At 46.9% G+C, this 18,415-nt stretch overlaps 6 protein-coding genes across 10 annotated transcripts; 3 read left to right on the plus strand and 3 right to left on the minus strand.

Annotated features, from left to right (window-relative positions):
- Nucleotides 1–9: 9 nt before the first annotated feature.
- LOC117639525 lies at nucleotides 10–1,768 on the plus strand. The gene is made up of 4 exons (XM_034375281.1): nucleotides 10–328; nucleotides 424–594; nucleotides 675–842; nucleotides 1,475–1,768. The coding sequence occupies exons 1-4, from the start codon at nucleotides 248–250 to the stop codon at nucleotides 1,658–1,660; spliced, it is 606 nt and encodes a 201-aa protein (XP_034231172.1). The 5' UTR covers nucleotides 10–247; the 3' UTR covers nucleotides 1,661–1,768.
- Nucleotides 1,658–5,177, minus strand: LOC117639520 (host cell factor 1-like). 2 transcript variants are annotated; one of them, XM_034375272.1, is made up of 6 exons: nucleotides 4,954–5,177; nucleotides 3,470–4,623; nucleotides 3,116–3,382; nucleotides 2,853–3,029; nucleotides 2,585–2,777; nucleotides 1,658–2,505 (listed from the first exon to the last, which is right to left on the minus strand). In XM_034375272.1, the coding sequence occupies exons 2-6, from the start codon at nucleotides 4,607–4,609 to the stop codon at nucleotides 2,402–2,404; spliced, it is 1,881 nt and encodes a 626-aa protein (XP_034231163.1). In that variant the 5' UTR covers nucleotides 4,610–4,623; nucleotides 4,954–5,177; the 3' UTR covers nucleotides 1,658–2,401. The 2 variants fall into 2 exon arrangements, with proteins under 2 accessions (XP_034231163.1, XP_034231162.1); XM_034375271.1 differs by having other exon boundaries at nucleotides 2,585–2,780; nucleotides 4,954–5,174.
- A 734-nt stretch (nucleotides 5,178–5,911) lies between these two features.
- Nucleotides 5,912–13,302, plus strand: LOC117639521 (5-aminolevulinate synthase, erythroid-specific, mitochondrial). Of its 4 annotated transcripts, none has more exons than XM_034375274.1 (11): nucleotides 5,912–6,069; nucleotides 9,774–9,819; nucleotides 9,919–10,080; nucleotides 10,165–10,269; nucleotides 10,447–10,587; nucleotides 10,797–11,007; nucleotides 11,098–11,407; nucleotides 11,508–11,727; nucleotides 11,835–12,103; nucleotides 12,182–12,406; nucleotides 12,494–13,302. In XM_034375274.1, exons 1-11 carry the CDS (start codon nucleotides 6,028–6,030, stop codon nucleotides 12,626–12,628), a joined length of 1,866 nt encoding a protein of 621 aa, XP_034231165.1. In that variant the 5' UTR covers nucleotides 5,912–6,027; the 3' UTR covers nucleotides 12,629–13,302. The 4 variants fall into 4 exon arrangements, with proteins under 4 accessions (XP_034231165.1, XP_034231168.1, XP_034231166.1 ...); XM_034375275.1 differs by lacking the exon at nucleotides 5,912–6,069 and adding an exon at nucleotides 6,708–6,727; XM_034375276.1 differs by lacking the exon at nucleotides 5,912–6,069 and adding an exon at nucleotides 9,381–9,499.
- LOC117639524 lies at nucleotides 13,299–14,838 on the minus strand. Its single transcript, XM_034375280.1, has 5 exons — nucleotides 14,641–14,838; nucleotides 14,291–14,532; nucleotides 13,874–14,148; nucleotides 13,575–13,788; nucleotides 13,299–13,493 (listed from the first exon to the last, which is right to left on the minus strand). The coding sequence occupies exons 2-5, from the start codon at nucleotides 14,474–14,476 to the stop codon at nucleotides 13,371–13,373; spliced, it is 798 nt and encodes a 265-aa protein (XP_034231171.1). The 5' UTR covers nucleotides 14,477–14,532; nucleotides 14,641–14,838; the 3' UTR covers nucleotides 13,299–13,370.
- A 144-nt stretch (nucleotides 14,839–14,982) lies between these two features.
- LOC117639526 (60S ribosomal protein L18) lies at nucleotides 14,983–17,060 on the plus strand. The gene is made up of 5 exons (XM_034375283.1): nucleotides 14,983–15,112; nucleotides 15,263–15,349; nucleotides 15,740–15,946; nucleotides 16,091–16,214; nucleotides 16,855–17,060. The coding sequence occupies exons 1-5, from the start codon at nucleotides 15,110–15,112 to the stop codon at nucleotides 16,998–17,000; spliced, it is 567 nt and encodes a 188-aa protein (XP_034231174.1). The 5' UTR covers nucleotides 14,983–15,109; the 3' UTR covers nucleotides 17,001–17,060.
- Nucleotides 17,061–17,565: 505 nt separating this feature from the next.
- Nucleotides 17,566–18,403, minus strand: LOC117639529 (26S proteasome complex subunit SEM1). Its single transcript, XM_034375286.1, has 3 exons — nucleotides 18,208–18,403; nucleotides 17,818–17,914; nucleotides 17,566–17,736 (listed from the first exon to the last, which is right to left on the minus strand). The coding sequence occupies exons 1-3, from the start codon at nucleotides 18,299–18,301 to the stop codon at nucleotides 17,697–17,699; spliced, it is 231 nt and encodes a 76-aa protein (XP_034231177.1). The 5' UTR covers nucleotides 18,302–18,403; the 3' UTR covers nucleotides 17,566–17,696.
- Between the last annotated feature and the right edge of the window lie 12 nt (nucleotides 18,404–18,415).

Consider the following 18,415-nt stretch of genomic DNA (forward strand, 5'->3'; position numbering starts at 1 on the left):
GCACTCTTAGGACTCTACCTACAGTCTTTTTCCGACCGGCAACAGCGCCGTGAGGATAGGCATCCCATCAGACAGGACTGGTGGGGACGGATGGATGGGTAGAGAGATAGCCTCAGAGGCTCTCTATGGATGGCGTGTGCCATTCAAGCACCTTTGTGAAGAGACAAAAGTCGTGTCATGACGTTCGTGTGGAGCTAGAACGAGGCGGCCCAGTCTGTTTCCCAAAGCCCGCCGCAGGGGCTGGAGGATGACCCACAGCTGCGCTTCCATTCTGCTATGGGTCTCAGTGGCGTCTGTGTCGGCCGCCAACCACATCAACTCGTACGCCGTAAGTGTCAAGTGTACCCACCCAGTCCAAGAGCAGCAAGCAGCGAAGGGGAAACCCGTCGAATAAGAGAAAGAGGGCGACGTTCTCGTTCGCAGGGACCATTCGACATCCACTTCAAAGAGGCGTTGCAATGCCCGCAAGGCACCGTCACCGCGCCCCTGCTGATGAACATGTCAGGGACGCTGCTCTCCTCTCGCACCCTCAACGGCATGGTCTACAACGGTGTCGCCTTCGTGGCAAGGAAGGTCACCAAGGGGGATGTCGGCGTGAGTGGATCTACTGATTCGTGCCACAGCCCTGTCGGGGTGGGATCTCCGTGAGCCCTGTAAGCTTATTGCCGTGACAGGTCAAGCTGGCCATTGCCAAGTGGGACAACGTGGCCGGTTGGAGAGAAAATTACTTCCGCCTTGATGGTGGGGAAGTTTGCTTCGCGATGAAGACCGTAGGGAAGGACGCCATGGCGGAACTCCACCGAAACAACCCCCGCTTCCCGACAGGCTGCCCTCTCCCAGACGTAAGTCTCGACTTCCAAGTTCGGGTCCCGCTCTTAGTTTCACGGTGAAATTTCACTACGTCATCCGCACATATTTTGTAGCTTCCGGTTTGACAAAGTTGAGCATCCAGATGAGCGAGATTGGCGCTGGTCGCGTGTCCGGTCTGGCAGCCGCACTTGATTTATCTCGACACGCCGAGCGTTAACGCGTTACGTGCGAGTCGCGCGGCGCGCTGGCCGAGTCGTTGTCGTCGTGTTGTCTCACCGACGCGCGAAGGGCGTCGAACTTCCACACGTGATTCGTAGACTCGCAGCAGGCGAGTCGGGGAAGGCCAGCCGGCGGGCTAGAAGCCAGAAGACCGGTGGAGGCGGCCAAAATTCTAGACGCGTTGAGCTCCAGTGTCGCTAAAGTGGACTCGAACCGAACGTGTGACCACACCAATGGATTGCTCTCCGGCGAACGAGGAATCCATTGGTGTGGTCACACGTTCGGTTCGAGTCCCATTTAGCGACTCTGAAGCTCAAAACGCGTCTGTAATTTTGACCGCCTCCACCGGTCTTCTGGCCCACTGTGCTGCACCGAGCGTGCTGCCTGGCTTGCTTGCACGGTCCGACAGGGCCGAACTGACACATGCTGGTTTTCACCGTTACAGGGGTCCTACTCGTTCCGAAATTTCAGCACCGCCGCTCTGTCTCGGTACGAGCATTTCCCCGTCTTTCCCTACGGCCGCTTCAGAGGCGATTTGGGATTCTACGACATGAAGTCCAAAGAAGTGGCGGGCTGCATCAGTGGCATCAGCGAGGTGGTACCAAAGTTGAAGAACAAAAACAAAAAATGAGTTGTTCAATTCTATTAATTATTTTATGTGCAGAACTACAGAAATTCACACTGCACAAGAAGTGTTTACAACTTGGCATAACAGGGTCAAATAAAAGCCGCAAAAAAATTGAAGAGTTCTGAGCACAATCAAAACATGGGTCAGATCTTAAAACTAAATTTCAGAGAGCAAATAATTCAGCAGTTAAATACATGGCTAACTTTAAAACACTTCCTCTACAGGGCATTTTTCCTTCTATTTCATTTATGCAAAATGTACAAATCAGATCTGGGTGTGTGACACACCCACAAGCAATATGAAATTAACTGTACAATTCTCAATCACATCAAACTTAACACTCACAGTGTTTTATAATAAAAGGTACATCATAAACAAGTTTGACAGATTAAAATAAAATATGCAATATGCAACTATGTGGACAATAAAAACAACAGGAAGACAGCATGTACTTGCTACAGGGATGATTTTAAATTAAGATAAGATACTTCATAATTATCTTGGAGGTAAGGAACCATCAAATAATTTCATTTAAACAGCAACATTACCACAAGAAACCGTGTGCAAATACATAAATTCATGTACTTCTGTATCCTGTACAGAATGGCTGCATAAATTGATATTAAATAAAATGATCATGTGGAGGAACCAGCAAAAACATTACTAGCAAAATAAAATAAAATTCATAGACACACAGGAGAAGGAAGTTGATTGAAAAATTTCATCGTGGTTGGGAGGATTTCTTCATTCACTCTTTTTCCTCTTGTAATTTCCATGGGGCTTATTCTCTGTGGCTGGGCGTCTTGGAGCATTGGTTGGTCTTGCAGCATTGTTAGGGGCACCAACCTCTGCAGAAATAAGAGATTATTTAAGAAGAAATGGAATTTAATGAATACTGATTCCAGCTGCCTCTGTGAGTTAACGCACCTTGAAGCCACCTGACTTGAGTGGCTGGCCCAATGCCCTTCTCATTTCGAGCTGAGATGCGGAACAGTATGGCAGGCTTAGTTGTCATATCAATGTGAGCCTTGCTTAGAGTGTCATTGCCCACTGAACATTGGTTTGCTGCTCCCTGATATATTCTTACAAAGGCCAGTTGATTGGCCCCACTCGACACCACCTGCTAAGGATGGAATTTGGGAAATGAAACGAGAACACCACCTTGAAGTTCAAAGAAAAGTCACAGAGAACTTACCCGTGAGGCATCAGTCGTTGCAGTTCTGACTGCAAGGTACACATGGTAGTCTTCAATCACACCAGATGCAATTGGTGGTGGCTCCCATGATAGATGTGCTCCATCAGCAGTTTTGGCAATTTTAATAGCTGAAGGTGCTCCTGGGAAGCCTGGCAGAGATGTCTTGAATGCAGCAACCTAAAAAAATGGTTAAAAATGAAGACAGCATTCCTACAGCAGAAACAATCAAAGCATCAGACAGAGTTGCATCAATTTCAACAAACCTCACTCCATGGTCCTCTGCCGCAAGAGTTTATGGCAGCTACACGGAATTTGTAGGCTTTTCCGGACTCAAGCTCAAGTTTAGCAAGGGCTCTATGATCAGGTAACGTGCTTGTAGTGATACCATCCCAGTTCTGGTCCCAACTTTGACCAGATCTGGGAATGTAATAGGTACGAACTTGGCAGTGGGTTCCTTTGCAAATACCAACATCCATCCACTGAGGCTCATCAGGGTTTTCCTTTTCATCTTTAATTTGGGGTTCATCCAGCTAAAAATAATTTAAGAAAAAATAAATTTGTGAACTTTACAAGTGACAAAAGTAGAAAATAAAACTGGCAAAATACACCTAATTTACCTCATTTTTCACTCCATTTGTAGGAGCCTGGTGACCCAAAGCAGCTGAAGCAAGTGTTGCAAGGGCGTCAGACTCATTTACAGCATCTGGTTGTTCAGGCTGGTCCTCAGGTACAGCATCTGAATCAGGTCCCTCCTCCTGTTCCATTTTCATTTCTTCCTGTTTCAGTAGGGCCGCCTGCAACTGCGCTTGGATTTCTTTTTGAACTGCTTGTTGAACTGCTTCTGCCTCTTCTTCAGGTTTGTCATCACCTTCCATTAACTGCATTCCCTGCAGAGCCTCTTGACCAGCCAAGAGCCGAACTGTACCATCTGGTGCTGTGGCAATCTTGCCCTCGAGTTCACTAAGTGCTCCCTCTAAATTGTCGCCAGCCGCTAAGAGCGTCACCCCTTCATCTCCACCTTCTGTGCCATCATCTTCTTCTAACCGTAGCACCATTCCTTCCTCTGATTCTTCAGCCTGGCCATCTTCTGCTGCAGCTTCTGTTCCATCTTCATGTAGTTGAGAGCCAGCTTCCATCTGATCTGCAATAACGCCAAGAGAAATGCCATCCGGTAAGGCAACGCCCTCTCCGTCCTGCTGCAGCAGTAAAGCTTCTTCGTCGCCTTCCGCCAGTTCATTCTCTTCTTGCAAGCCCTCAGCGGGGTCTGCTGTGGTATCGGCTTCGGCCACAATGGCTCCGTCGTCTTCTTCACCTTCAATATTACCCTCTCCAGGCCCATCAGCTTCCTCCATAAGTTGCTGGGGAGGCTCACTTTGCACAATCATCCTGTCAGGCTGCGACATAAAGTCATCACCCAAGAAGCCTTCAGAGGTTGATAACGTTCCTTGCGAAACCTCTTCTGACCCATCTTCACCTTCCAAAAGGGCAGCTGGCGCATCCATTGAGTCTTCAGGAGCAAGATTATTGTTTTCTGAATCCTCAGCAGCACCATCTGCCATTTCTATATCGTCATTATCCATCACTCCTTCCGCCAGTTCACCATCCGGGACCATCCCCATAGTCTCATCAACTAAATCGTTAGATGTCTCTTCTGGACCATCTCCAACAATGGCACTCAGGTCCTCGGATGATTTCTCAGTTACTGCCATTGCTTCTTCTAAAAGCATTGAGTCAGTAGTCTTTTCAGAATCCTCCATCTTCAGAAAATTATCTGAAAAATAAGGGAGCTTATAAATTTTTGTTTAAAATAATTTAATGGTGCAACTATTTCGAATCTTAAAAGCCCGCGCAAAAATGCACAGCATCATGTAAACAAACATTGTACTATGGGCAAAACAGTAAACAATCAATATCTATGAAGAGGTTAGGTCAAAGTAAATACAGCTTGCAATTTTCAATCAGCCATTTCCAGCAGGCAAATATCAAGTCAATATACTTTTTTTAAATGGGAATATGCAGTTTGTAATTCGAAAAGCTTCCATAGTTAGGCTATTAAGCGGCCCAACGATAAATACAGACGCCTCCAGTCTCCAATACAAACCTTAGATCAAAGATACATTGAAGATGGTTTCAACCGCAAACGCCTCCCTAGCAGAGTAGAGTCACAGTCTGTACAAGGAAAAAATTCAGCCTCCCGATTTCCTACCAAACAGAATAACTGGATAAATAAATAGTTTCGGCGTTTCTGTCATTCAAAACCTACACGAACGCAGTTTGTTATGGCGTCTTGCTTTCTTGCCGCGGCAAACGATGCAAAACGGGAAGGACTTCTACTGACAACACGATGAACTTTTTATCGATCTAAAATGCTCCAGAATGGAAACAAGCTGTTTTCTTTTGTATCCTAATGTAACAAATAGGTGTTTTCTTCTGTTTTCTGAGGACTGTTTGCTCGCGGTGCTCTGTCGCTCCCTTTCTAGTGCACTGTACTTTGCGCGTTGCAGTTGGCAGCAAAACAGTACCCCAATCGATCCAAGTCGATCCTCTCGAACGCCGTCTCGGTCGTTTTGGCGCTAATTTTCAACCTGTGCTTGCGCCCTGGCCATGGTGGCGCCACGTCGAGAGAAACAGAGGAAGGGAAAGAGACAGAGAGGCGTGAGAATGTGAGAACGCAGTGAGAAGCGACCTTTCCGTGACGCCAGTCCACACTCTCACCCTCACCGCCGCATTTTGCATTCATGCGAAATCGGACGCAAGCAGACGACCGTCGTCACGCGGGTCACGTGCGCCGTGCAGCAGACTGCTTCCACATTCCGAGTCTTTTCCATCGCTCTGTCTCTCTCGCACCCATACGGGACGCCATATGAGTGCGAGAGAGACAGAGCGGTGGAAAAGACTCTCGGGATCAGTGTGCAGGGAATGACCCCGAGGACCCTCTCCGCCCTCCCCTCGCGCTCTGCCCCCCTCCCCTCCCCGGGGGGTCCATCCCCGCCCTCCCCGCCGCGCCGGGGCCGAGGGGCCGAGCGAGGTGGGTTGTGGCGACACGCCGCGCGCCCGCTGGCCCCCGCTCATTCTAGGTCTGTCGCTCTCAGTGCGTAGAGCACAGACAGCACCGCCATCGCAGCCGTCGCCGAGCACCCAGAACAGTGAAAGCGTCATTCCAGACTCCACCAAGATGACGGCAGCCGCGGTGTGGACCCGATACAAGCCCGCGCAGGTGAGGTTGCCAAGGTTGCCTAGCTCGGCGGCGCGGACCCGCGGACGCAGCAGCTTGTGGGGCGCACTGTCCTTTCGCGTAAGACAGCAGCAGCTGTGGCTCCAAATCTCAAGTCCGCATCGTGGGTTTCCCACACGACTTGTGCCCGACGCACTGCAAGTTTCCAAAGCTTCCAGTCCGATGGCGAAAACGACGTGCACTTTGCCTCTCTATGCAAATCTGCCGAGGCCAGTCGCCGCACGTTGCTGCACTCGCTCTTTTTTAGCAGACGACACTCGAGGTCTGTCTGGCCTTTTAATTTACGGCGTTTCTCTGGCGTGCCCGGCCTCGGGGTCGACGGATTGACCGGGTTGACCGCGATTTACAGGCGAAGGTGAATTGATAAGGGCCACCTGTCGCGGACAGTCGCGGACAGGTCTACGGACAGGTTGGACTTTTATCGGCGTTACGCGGACGGTCTGATCGCTGCGCAACGGGTTCGGCGAGTCAGCCCCAGCCTCTACACTCTCGACGTCCTCCACAACACCTCTGACCCTGGCACAGTGCTGCCGCGCTACCGCAGCACGCTGGCTGCAGCTGGCTGGCGGGGAGGCTATTTAAACTGCGCGATGCAGCCGGGCGGGGAGACTTCTTGGGGGAGCAGGGCGGCGAACGGATGGTAACATTGATCGAGTGTCACTAGTGACACAGTTACTCTGCATTGTTGTTGTTTTTCTGGTCCATAATGTGCCGAGCAACAGTTTGTCTTCTGCTGAGTCACGAAGTTCGCGTTCGCGCGGCAGGTCAGGGAAGTCCACGCTATCATCGAGGGGCGCCTCCGAAATCGCTCCGAAAAGCGTCTGCGGATCAAACTGGCGCGGTTTCCGCCGACCTTTTTCTTGTTGTCGGTGCTCTTTTTTCGCATCGGAGTGCGGGACTTCCTGAAGTGATGGCATTTGGCGGTTCCTTGCGAATCGCGCCAGGCGGAGGCACGCGTTTTGGCGGCGCCTCGATCGGAAAGATGGCGAGAAAATGCACTCGATGAAATGGCCGTCCTGATAGCGTATCTCTCCTCCTCCTCCTCCTCCCTCTCTTTCCGCCTTCGGCACTTCCCTCCTGCCGGTCAGGGACACCGGCGTGGCGGCTAGGGACACGAGACGTAACCGCTCGGCCGCGGGACGCGGCGACGCGGAGAGGCGGAGAGGTCGGGGGAACTGGTTCTCGCCGCGATGACTCGGCCGAATACCGAACGACGGTGCGACTTGAGGCCAAATCGAAATGTCCAAGTGTCCACTGCGTTGGCCACTGTGTTGGCCGTGGCGCGGCAATTGAGATTCACTCTGAGTGGTGACCGCGCCGCCCGCCGCCCGGCCCGGTCTAGAGCGAGACCCTCCCGCCGCGGTGGCCGCGCTGACGTCATAACAACGTCAACCCGCGTGTCGTCTGCTCGGTGGTGCGCGCACACACGCCACACACTCGTGTATGGAAATCAGGTGCCCCGGGTTGTGCCCCGAAGTCGACCCGAAGTATCCCGAAGAGACCCGAAGTGCCCCCCCGCGGGTTGCAACTGGCGAAATGCAAATGCGATGGACGACGCGGGCTTACGCAAGCCCGGTTTTATTCCTTTCCCATAATTGCGTTTGGAAACGTTTGGGTTGCTACATTCCAGGGCGACGCGCCGCGACGCGCCGCGACGCGCGCGAGCAGGCCGTGCAGGCCCTGCAGGCCATGGTGATGGCGTCGGGGGAAGCCCGCGGTAGGCAACAGGCAACCCGCTGACTCGCCACGCACCAACGCTGTCTCTCTCGCACCTCGAGGGAGTGCGCCAGAGCGACGAAACGACTCTTCGGACTCGGCCAGCTGGAGGTCAACCCGCCGGCCTCAGTCTCGGCCACCGCGTGGGGCGGCGGAGAATGCACCTTGCGATTAATTAACAATTAATTGACGATCTCCCCGATTCGCTCTTGACCGCCTACCGAACCTTTCTCGTACAGGGCGCCCATGAGTGCGAGAGAGACGGAGCGACGAAGCACACTGTGCGGAATCGGGGCTTTTCCGCCACACTCGCGGCTCGATCCGCCGGAGTAGAGTCAGCATGTCGACGACACGTGAAAGGCGAGCTCTGTCATGACGTGCATCTTGGCGTGGCGCAGCATTGGCCCTCTTCGTCCAGGATTTTGAGAGCCGACTGACCAGGCGGTCTGGTTCAGTGTACAATCCCATGACGTCAGAGGCTGTTTTGCTCGAAGGAAATGAACCCGAATACCGAAGGGATAGAACCGGTTCCAACGTTCATCCGAATACGTTCAACTCGGAGGAAGGTCGCACACACCGGCACACCGCGGAGGTCCTCCCCCTCTCCCCCCAATCCGGCCGCGACCTTATCAGTGTAGCGGAACCGGAAACAGAATCAGATGGTCTGTGGCTGGCCTAGGCAGCCAGTGACGTCACCGACGTCACAGAGGGTTGGTCGGCTGGTCGTCGCGCAGTGCGAGGTTGCGACAAGGTGTGGAAAGGTGTTGAGCGGTCGCTCGCTCGCCTCGTAGAAAAGGCTGAAATTCCGTCAGTCTAGTCCGGCACGGTGAACGGAACGCAGTGGACACCGGCAAGCAGCGCCCCCTCGACGCGAGTTGACCAGAGTCGTATTGGTAGGGTCGCCCACACCGCCCTCCCTGGTGCGTCTAGTTCCAGAGGGCAGACTGAGGTAGGCAACCAGAAGCAACCAGTGGGCAACCCTTGTGACGTCGAGGAGCCTCGCGGCGTGAATTGTTCCGTTTCATAACAATGGCCGCGGTTTGAACAGGGCTCGTTAGATAACAGGGCATCGGAACCCCACCGGGCATGCCACGGCCTTACTTCTCGCACTCACGAGGTGCCGCCTGATCTAGTTTTCTATTGCGGGTGCCAAACAGTACAGTGCGCTTCGCCTAGCTTCGCTGCTCCGCCACCTCGCCAGCCGCCTGTGCCAATAGGGCCAAAAAGGTCTGGCAACGCTACCGGGCAAACATTGGTGTTTGTTCGTCAGATCACCTCAGTGTGCGGATATTTCATAACACGCCGTCGCGTTTCGCGACCTGCGACAGGTGCAATGGTGCTCTGACCCTCTGACCACTGTCGCGCCGCGTTTCGAACTTATCGCGCGCTCCGGCAGGGCACTAGGCAAACCTACGCAAACCTTGCTGAACCATATATCGTGCGTTTTATGCGCACGCATTCTCCAAAAGTAGAAAATTCGTTTCGAACTGAACTAACATAGTGTGAACCCAGTATTTCAAGGGATTCTCATGCTGGCTTTTTGATACAGTGTCATTAATTAAATTCTGGTTGGTTGGCAAGTTTGTATGACGATACTTGAGAACGCTAGTTGAACATCTCAAAAGGCTCCGCCCGTTTCTCAACCCAAGGGCGATCAATTTTAATTCCAAGAGAGAGAAAGTGAGGGGAAAGTTAGGTAATTTCTATGTGATTCCTAAGACACCTGAATTGTTGTGTAGGAATGTTCAGAGATTTGTGCGAACTTTCAGTTAAAGTAGCATTTTGGGTGTTATTTTTGTTGGTGTGCCTCTTGTGCTGGACAACTGGGCGCAGTCGTCTGCACTGTCTGCTTGTCAATGTAGTCTCAGTAGACTTCCATGTGTTTAAAACAAGAAGAATGCGCAAAAAACGTCATGACTTCATATTTATTGACTTCCATTGTACTGAACTAGTATTCTGTCTTGTTTCAGTTAGCTCAACATAGCCGGAAAATCATCTCCTGCTTGAACTTACCAGGTATGTCAATGCTCCCTGTTATGAATAAAATTGTTGATTCACTGTCCCTTTTATCAAAGAAGCTCAAAATTTAACATTTTGAAATTTGTGATTCTTCAGGAGCAGACATGCCGTGCCCGTTCTTAACTCGTCTGTCCAGCACATATGTGCGCAACTATGGGACCTCTCTTCTCAAGACATATGGACAACATTGCCCTGTTGTATCAAGACTTGCAAGCTCCGTGGCCTCGACTGATTCCAACACTGCAAACAATGAAGGAGGTAGGCTTTGTCATTTTAATTGTCCTACAAATTTTGGATGTGAGTGATAATTTAATAATAATGTAATAATTTAATTAATTCTAGCTGCTCAAGCCATGAAGAAGTGTCCCTTCCTTGCCGAAGTGACCCCTCTTGTGAAGGAAGCTGGCAAAGAAGACATCATCGAGTCTACAGCCAACTCGCATCCAGGTACTTCATCATCATGTCGCATATCCATTGTTGCTCTCCATGCATGATGTGTGCTAATAGCTTTTGTGGTTCATGATTAATTGATTCAATGTTTATCTCTTTGTTCATTCAAAAATCAAACTAAAATGAAAATGCCTGGGACATGGTTGCTTGAATTGGTGCCTTTTTGGCTTGCAGTGTGGGTTGGGCAGGAAGGATCGACAGAGGAAGCTGCATCTGGTGTGGGATCTTTGCCTGGTGTGCCCGAAGGAAACATGAAAAATGTTGCCAATAACAAACATGGAAAGTGTCCTGTTCCTCATGGAAAGGGTGGTGAAGGTGGGCTCTCTAGTACTGCTTATAAGTGCTTTTATTTCTGTACCTCTATATTCAGACTTTCATTTACTGTCTGCACCTAGCTCTTGGAACTAAACAAAGACAATAATTCATACTCTTTTAGATCATAAAAATTAATCCCACTTTGTAGCACAGTGAGAGGCTGTGTTTGTACATTAAAGAATCCTACACTCTGATCCTTTATTTTACAGATGGCAAGTTTGAATACGAGGAGTTTTTCCATGAGCAGATAATGCGCAAGAAGCATGACCACTCCTACCGTGTTTTCAAGAAAGTCAATCGTTTGGCCTCGGACTTCCCTTCTGCTCTTGAGTACAGCTGGGGAGAAAAACCCATCACTGTTTGGTGTTCAAATGATTACCTTGGTATGAGTCGCCATCCGGAGGTGAAGGGTGCTGTCAGGTAAAGGAATAGTTTGCAGCATTTTGCTCAGAAACAATTAATTTTGAGGATATTTTGTAGGAATTAAATATAATTATTCTTTTTGCTTAGGCATGCACTTGAAACCTATGGAGCTGGTGCTGGTGGCACCCGCAACATTTCTGGAAACTCCCTCTTTCATGAAGGGTTGGAAGATGACCTGGCAAAGTTGCATCAGAAGGAAGCAGCTTTGCTTTTTACATCTTGCTTTGTTGCAAATGATTCGACCCTCTTCACTCTTGCCCAAGCGCTGCCAGGCTGCCATATCTTCTCAGATGCAGGGAACCATGCATCCATGATCCAAGGAATTAGGAACAGCCGTGTTCCTAAACACATATTTAAGCACAATGATGTGGCTGATCTTGAAGCAAAATTGTCTGCTGTAAGTTTATCATTTTAAAAAAATAGGACGGTTGTTCATTTGAATCAGACCATTATGAACTATGAGTGGCCAATTGATAAAATGCTTATTTTGTGTTTAGGTTGATAAAAACCTTCCAAAGATTGTTGCATTTGAAACTGTGCATTCCATGACTGGGGCTGTGTGTCCCCTAGAGGAGTTGTGTGAGGTTGCCCACCATTATGGGGCTCTCACTTTTGTGGACGAAGTGCATGCTGTGGGGCTCTATGGTGAGCACGGAGCCGGCATCGGGGAACGAGAAAAGCAGCTGCATAATATGGACATCATTTCTGGAACTTTAGGTAAGAATTGGCAAATTTTATCCACCTTGAAAAGAAAGAGCTAACAAGAACTATTGTCTATGTCAATTTTATTTGTAATTTATTTTTCTAAAATAAACAATTTTTAGGCAAGGCATTTGGCAATGTTGGAGGCTACATTGCTGGAACATCCAACCTTGTGGATATGATCCGTAGCTATGCTGCCGGTTTCATTTTCACTACTTCTCTGCCACCTACTGTTTTGGCTGGAGCAAGAAAAGCTGTTCAGATCCTGGCTTCTGAAGAAGGGCGCGAGTTGCGTGCTCAACATCAGGAAATAGTCAGATACCTTCGATCCCAGCTCAAAGCAAATGGATTACCAGTTGAACACACACCCTCTCACATCATTCCAATTAAGGTGAGTCTTATAAACTGTCAGATTTATCTCATTACGGTTGAAATAAAACCTGTTTATTCATATTCAAATTAATTGTAGATCGGAGATCCCCTTCTTGGTTCAAAAGTCAGTGATGAATTACTCCGCAACTATGGACACTATGTCCAAGCAATCAACTATCCAACTGTTCCTCGAGGACAAGAAAAGCTGCGCATGGCTCCTACCCCACACCACACAAAGCCAATGATTGATCGTCTGATTGGAGACATGCTCCAAGTCTGGAACAAGCTTGGGATGCCCCTGTCTCAGGAAACCTGCCCGAAGGTACTATATACTTAAGGAACTGCTCAGTTTGGTATTAACTATAACTTAAATTTTCTAATTTTCTTTTTCTATTTCCTTTTTTACCAGTCTTGTACATACTGCCAGAAACCATTACTGTTTGAGCATTTTGAGGCTCGTGTTCGCAACTCTCAAAATAGCTGCAAGCCCTTTTCACCTTGTGAATTACCCAACTGCCCTCAAATGATCGCAGCCGTCAACTGAAGTCCCAGCTCAATACCCTGCTTTCCAAGCCTTTGATTGGAAGAATAGGATGATTGACTTTTGAAACATATTGTATCTCATTCATTGCTATGCCTGTTGAGGTTGATTGTACACTTTGGGGAGATAATTTTAATTCTGACTTAACACTGTATGTCTAAAGAATTGCACATGTAGAGAGTGAGAATGTAAACCTCCTTGCCTGTTCTGTTGTCATTCCATGTATTTATGAAATTGGTGTATGTATACTCTGGCATTGTCTCGGGTAGATTATTGAGTGCCATGCACTTGGGGTTTTAAAAACCCTGTATGAAATGGTACAACTATTTTTATGTTGATTTGAGCACTGTAAGTAGTGGTGTCAGTTAGGCTGGTCCTACTCTCACTACTTTCAAATAAACAATTTATAGCTGATGTGTAGACATGATTTTGTTGTGTGATAAAAGCAGTGATAGACTAAATTTGGAAAAATATTATGGAAAAATTACTTTGCTTGATAACATGGCATTCTATCTCTTGGTGTTGGTTGTAATTTGAGTGAAAGAATTGCTGTATCTAGAAGCATGCTTTCGAAGGATTGGAAAAATGATCAACTGCCTACCAGCTTTGATTGGGCTGAAGTGGCTAACTAGTTACCTTTAATGACATTGACTAATAAATACCGGCAGTATACCAGATCTGAGTTACTATTTATTTCCCCAACAAATTACACTCTCTCAAATATCACAGGACAGAGACTATTTGCTTACTTTTTTAAAGGTTCATTTCTTTTAATTAATTGTTTGGGAACTTGGAAAGGGTTAAACTTGGCAGAGTCCAGGATTTTCAGTCCTTCTTCAAGTTCATCATCTTCATTATCAGAGAAGAGCTGAAGGTTAAGTTGGAAAAGACAAATGAAATCAAAGAACACCTTAAAAAAAAATTAGATTGTTGATGTTAAAGAACTTACATATCTGGTCTTTCCATATGTGCGGAGTCTTTCCCCCTTGAAACGCCACTGAGGACGGCCACACAGCAAAAATTCAGTCTCTTTTGCCACATTGGAATTATCAACAGCAGTTGATAGACGCTGCAATGATTCTATTAAAAATTTTGCATCTTCCTTTTTTAAGTTTTTTGATGGCTGCCCAAGCATCATATTCTCTAAAAATCCGTAGACATTTCTGTCAGGGAAAAATGAAGGGGATGCTGGTCAGCGAGCAAACAAGGCCCTTTTCAATGCAACACATACATTACCATTATACTTACTTAAAATTAACCCCAGCACATTCATGAGGCTGAGGATGATCCTCATACTTGGCAATTAAACTCATACATTTGGGAAGCATACGCACATGAAGTTCCTCCTGAGTACCATGCATAATTTGAGCTTTTTCCTCGAGATGCAATAGATCATCTAACCATTGGTCAAGCGCAACTTTCTGACGGGCCTGATACTTAGGACCCCTCTTGTTACCGCCTAACTCAACAGTTGTCAGGGACTGTTGTGCTTTCCTCTGCAGTACTAAAATTCTTTGCTTCACCTGAAACAAACACAATCACAATTGACAATGGAAAATGAAACAATAGGTGGCAATGACGTTAATTTAATTGAATTTCTGGATCATGCGTCAAAGTTACCGCGCAGGACTAAAGTAAGCCCGGTTTGCGACATGGAAAACAAACCTGATACTCGTTTCTGGTGGGTACCAATGCGGTTAGTTTGCTTATGTCAACAGGGCCATGCTTCATCAAAGCCGAGAGTAGCTGTGCGTCCTCCATATCAGAAAAGGCCCCTCTCGCCACTTTGCTGGGGACAGGTGATTCCATGTAGCGCAGAGGTGGTTCTCGAGGTCTTTTACGGGACGACATTGTCCTAAGGCAAATGCTTGGAAACAAAACTAATTTTTGAAAAATTTAACGGTAGCCTGAAAAGGAAAAAAGAAAGATCAGAAGCAAACACCAAAAAATTGTGGAAACAAGAGCCTGAAAAAAGGCATCTAAGTAGCAGAACAGTTGCTCTAAACACAGTTTACCTTTGTCACCGAACCTAACGTTGACAGATGTATTTACTGAATACGGTCTGAACATACAAAATTACAAACGTAAGTACTCAGTTAAACTACATAGCCATTTCATTTGACTTGACAGACAAGACAAGACAAATTTGTTTTGTTTACGAGCTGTCGTTCGTTCCAACCGCGAACAGAAACTGTACAGTAACGCACATTATTTGGCCGGACCGGAGAATAATAATATCAACCCACAGTGACCTGATTCCGTTTCAAAATAAAAAATAAAAAAGATAAATAACAATTTAAAAAATCACAAAGTATTAGGGTAGCTGCAAAACTTTGTTTAAAAAATATCACTTGTCCACTAGCCGTAAAATAGAAGAACAACAAGACAAGGCCTCTAAAAACCGGAACCAGTAGCCTACAAGGCGGAGTCGCCGCAGAGGAACGAATTTCGGATCTTCGTTTCCGGTACTCGGTCCTAGTAAACATGGTACGTGGTGCACGGCGTATTTGTATCTATTTTCATCGTAATCTACCGTCTAGATTACCTTTTGAACTTAATTTTAATGTCGAGCTTGAATATTTGATTTATCAATTTCTTTCAGGTCCCTTACATTGCACTTTCATTTTATGATTTCAGGGTATTGATATCAATCACAAGTACGACCGCAAGGTCCGTAGGACCGAGCCTAGGTCCCAGGATGTTTATTTGCGGCTTTTGGTTAAGGTAATACATTACCACATTTACAGTTAATTTTTCTTAACGGGAAACTCAATGTCGTTTTCCTCTGGAGTTCCTTTAGTCTTTACTTCACTTCGTTTCTCAACTTTCTATGTGCCCATGATGCCGTTCAGACGTGTTATTCTATGTCAGTTTTCTCGTGGTGTTCGGTCAACGCAGCCTTTTTTACGGCTGCGTCTGTTATGTTTTAGCTTGTCCTTGCCTATATTACTCTCTTTAAGTCGTCTTTACGCAGTCTGTTTTGGTCTGCCGCCTGCCTAACCTGGCACGGTTAGGTTATGTTCATTGCGTCGACCGGTTAGGAGTGCGACATGATGGACATGTCATATTCATCGGCCTTGGCAACATTTTGCTAATATTTGGTTTGATTTTCAGCTGTACCGCTTCCTGGCCAGGAGGACAAACAGCAAGTTCAACAAAATTGTCCTGAAGAGGCTGTTTATGTCAAAGATTCACAAGCCCCCAATTTCCGTTGCGCGCATCGTCCGCTACATGAAGAAGCCCGGCCGTGAGAACCGCATGGCTGTCATCGTGGGAACTGTCACTGATGACCGTCGTCTCTTGGACCTGCCCAAGCTTTCCGTAAGTCTCATCTGTTGTTTGTGTCAGCCTCTGTACTGTCAGCCTTGGCAGTTGCATAAGGAGTGAATATGATGTCAACCCTGTCGGGTGTCAGCTCGGTGTTTTAAGGCTCTTTGTATGAAATGTGATATATTCTTGTTACAGGTGTGCGCCCTGCGTGTCACTGGTAGAGCCCGTGCTAGGATCCTGAAGGCTGGTGGTGAGATCATCACCTTCGATCAGCTTGCCTTGAAGGCACCTACTGGCAAGAACACAGTTCTCATGCAAGGTAATGTATATGTCCGTCAGGATTTGTTTCCCTGTTGCCTCTCTCTTGGCATGCCTTTGCATTTTATAGTAAGGCATGAATGACTATGGGAGGGAGAAAAAACCGAGTGAATTTATTCCTTCAGTGTCCACATTTCTAGTATCTGGATACTCTGCCCAAGATTCTCTACAAATTCTTAAATAGTCCTCGGATTGTAGGACCTGTTCTAGGCCTCTCTCTTGGCATGCCTTTGCTCTTATAGTAAGGCATGAATGATAATGGGAGGAATAAAAAACCGAGTGAATTTATTCCTTCAGTGTCCACATTTTTAATATCTGGATACTCTGCCCAAGATTCTCTACAAATACGCAATAGTCCTCAGTTAGATTGTAGCACCTGTTCTAGGCCTCTCTCTTGGCATGCCTTTGCTCTTATAGTAAGGCATGAATGATTATGGGAGGAATAAAAAACCGAGTGAACTTATTCCTTCAGTGTCCACATTTTTAGTATCTGGATACTCTGCCCAAGGTTCTCTACATTTAAAAGTCCAAGTGAAATAGCTAGTTGTATTTTTGTGTGCATTTTCCTGGCAGTGTCTTGTTTATTCCATGTTCCGAACAATAGTTTGCTTTGTTTTAATTGAATTAAATCTTCTTTTCAGGTTGCCGCAACGCCCGTGAGGCCTGCAAGCACTTTGGACTTGCTCCTGGTGTTCCACGCAGTCACACTAAGCCTTACGTCAGATCTAAGGGCCGCAAGTTCGAGCGTGCCCGTGGTAGGAGGAAGAGCTGTGGTTACAAGAAGTAAACAGTTGCTGTTTTGTGTCATTCTGTTCAGAACCATTAAAGGTGTGAAGGAGACAAGTCAGTTTGAATTTATTCACATTTCCTAATTGTCCTTAGAGCCAGCACTGATCTAGGTTGCTTCATGAACTGTGTTGACATGAGAAAGGGTGCCCTTTCTCATTGTGTACGCAAAATGGTCAGGGTCAAGTGCCTTGATTTCAAATTTATCTAATTAGCAGCTGACTTAAAAGCTTCATGTATCTTGTCAGGAAAAAGCTGTATTTCTAGTTAACCATTCTTGGCATTGAGTATTGAATGCACAAAAGCAATGGCACTGTTGCACGCTGTGGAATTTGAAGCAGGTGGTCACCTGTCTCATAAGGGCAAAGTAAAAATGAGAGTGGATGTTAGTGCTGCACTGTAACAGCAGTATCTGAGCAGTATAATTTTCACGGGGGCAAATTTTTGCAAACAAGTTAACTGCTCTTCAGTATGAGCAATGCTCGGACATCTTTCAAGGGCCTTTTAATATTTAGGGATTGAAGTTATAAAAAAAATAGTGGGCTTGGGGAAATAATGGACTCTACTCGGATTATGGGTAAAGTGATTTATGTGACATCAAAATTAAAGTAGAAGACAGGCTCAGCTGTCAACAAGCCAGGTACACAAAGCAAAGCATGGACTTTCTTCAAATAAAGATAATTATTCTTCAGTAGACTCAGACATTCAAAACTTGGCCCTGCTTCTCCAGCTCCGCCCTGCAACAAAACGTTTGCCATTTGTCAACCTAAAGAAAGCACCAGTGAAACCATCTTGGAGAAACGCACAACGAATCTTACCTCAACTGTTGACTGAAATCATCTTCGACATTGTCATCGTCCCAATTATCCTCCCACACACTGATGTCTTCTTCATCTTCGTCTCGGGCAGTCCAATCTGAAACAAGAAAACGAGAGCTGCAGACAGGGAAAAAGGGGGAGAAACCCCTCATTCAACAATGAATGAAACTAAAGCTGACAGGCGTGTAACAGATAACCTCTACAGAGAACGTGAACGAAATCTAGCGCAAAGAAGTAAAACGACGTCATGGAAAGTTGAGAAATTACATAAACCGCAGAGTGAACAAGTCTCAAAATTGCAGAAAAACAAAGCTGTTTGGATAAAATATTGCGGGGAAGCAGAACTAAAACGGGAAACAAAGGGAGTTGGGTCGGCAACTTTGTATTCACCTTCGGTGGGAAATTCTTCAAATTCGTCGTCTTCTTCGAGGATGCCAAGATCAACCTTGGGTTTAGCCTCAGTAGACGCTGGTGTGGTCGCCATCGTTCTGTCTAAACACTAATCAATCACGTCTAAAAGTTAGAAAGGAGTACGATGACAGATAAAAATGCGTTTTCACTCACAACACAACAAGAGTATGAAAATTTCAGGATTCCG

The sequence above is a fragment of the Thrips palmi genome, unplaced genomic scaffold, assembly GCF_012932325.1.
Source record: "Thrips palmi isolate BJ-2018 unplaced genomic scaffold, TpBJ-2018v1 HiC_scaffold_11, whole genome shotgun sequence".
Taxonomy (NCBI): Eukaryota; Metazoa; Arthropoda; class Insecta; order Thysanoptera; family Thripidae; genus Thrips; species Thrips palmi.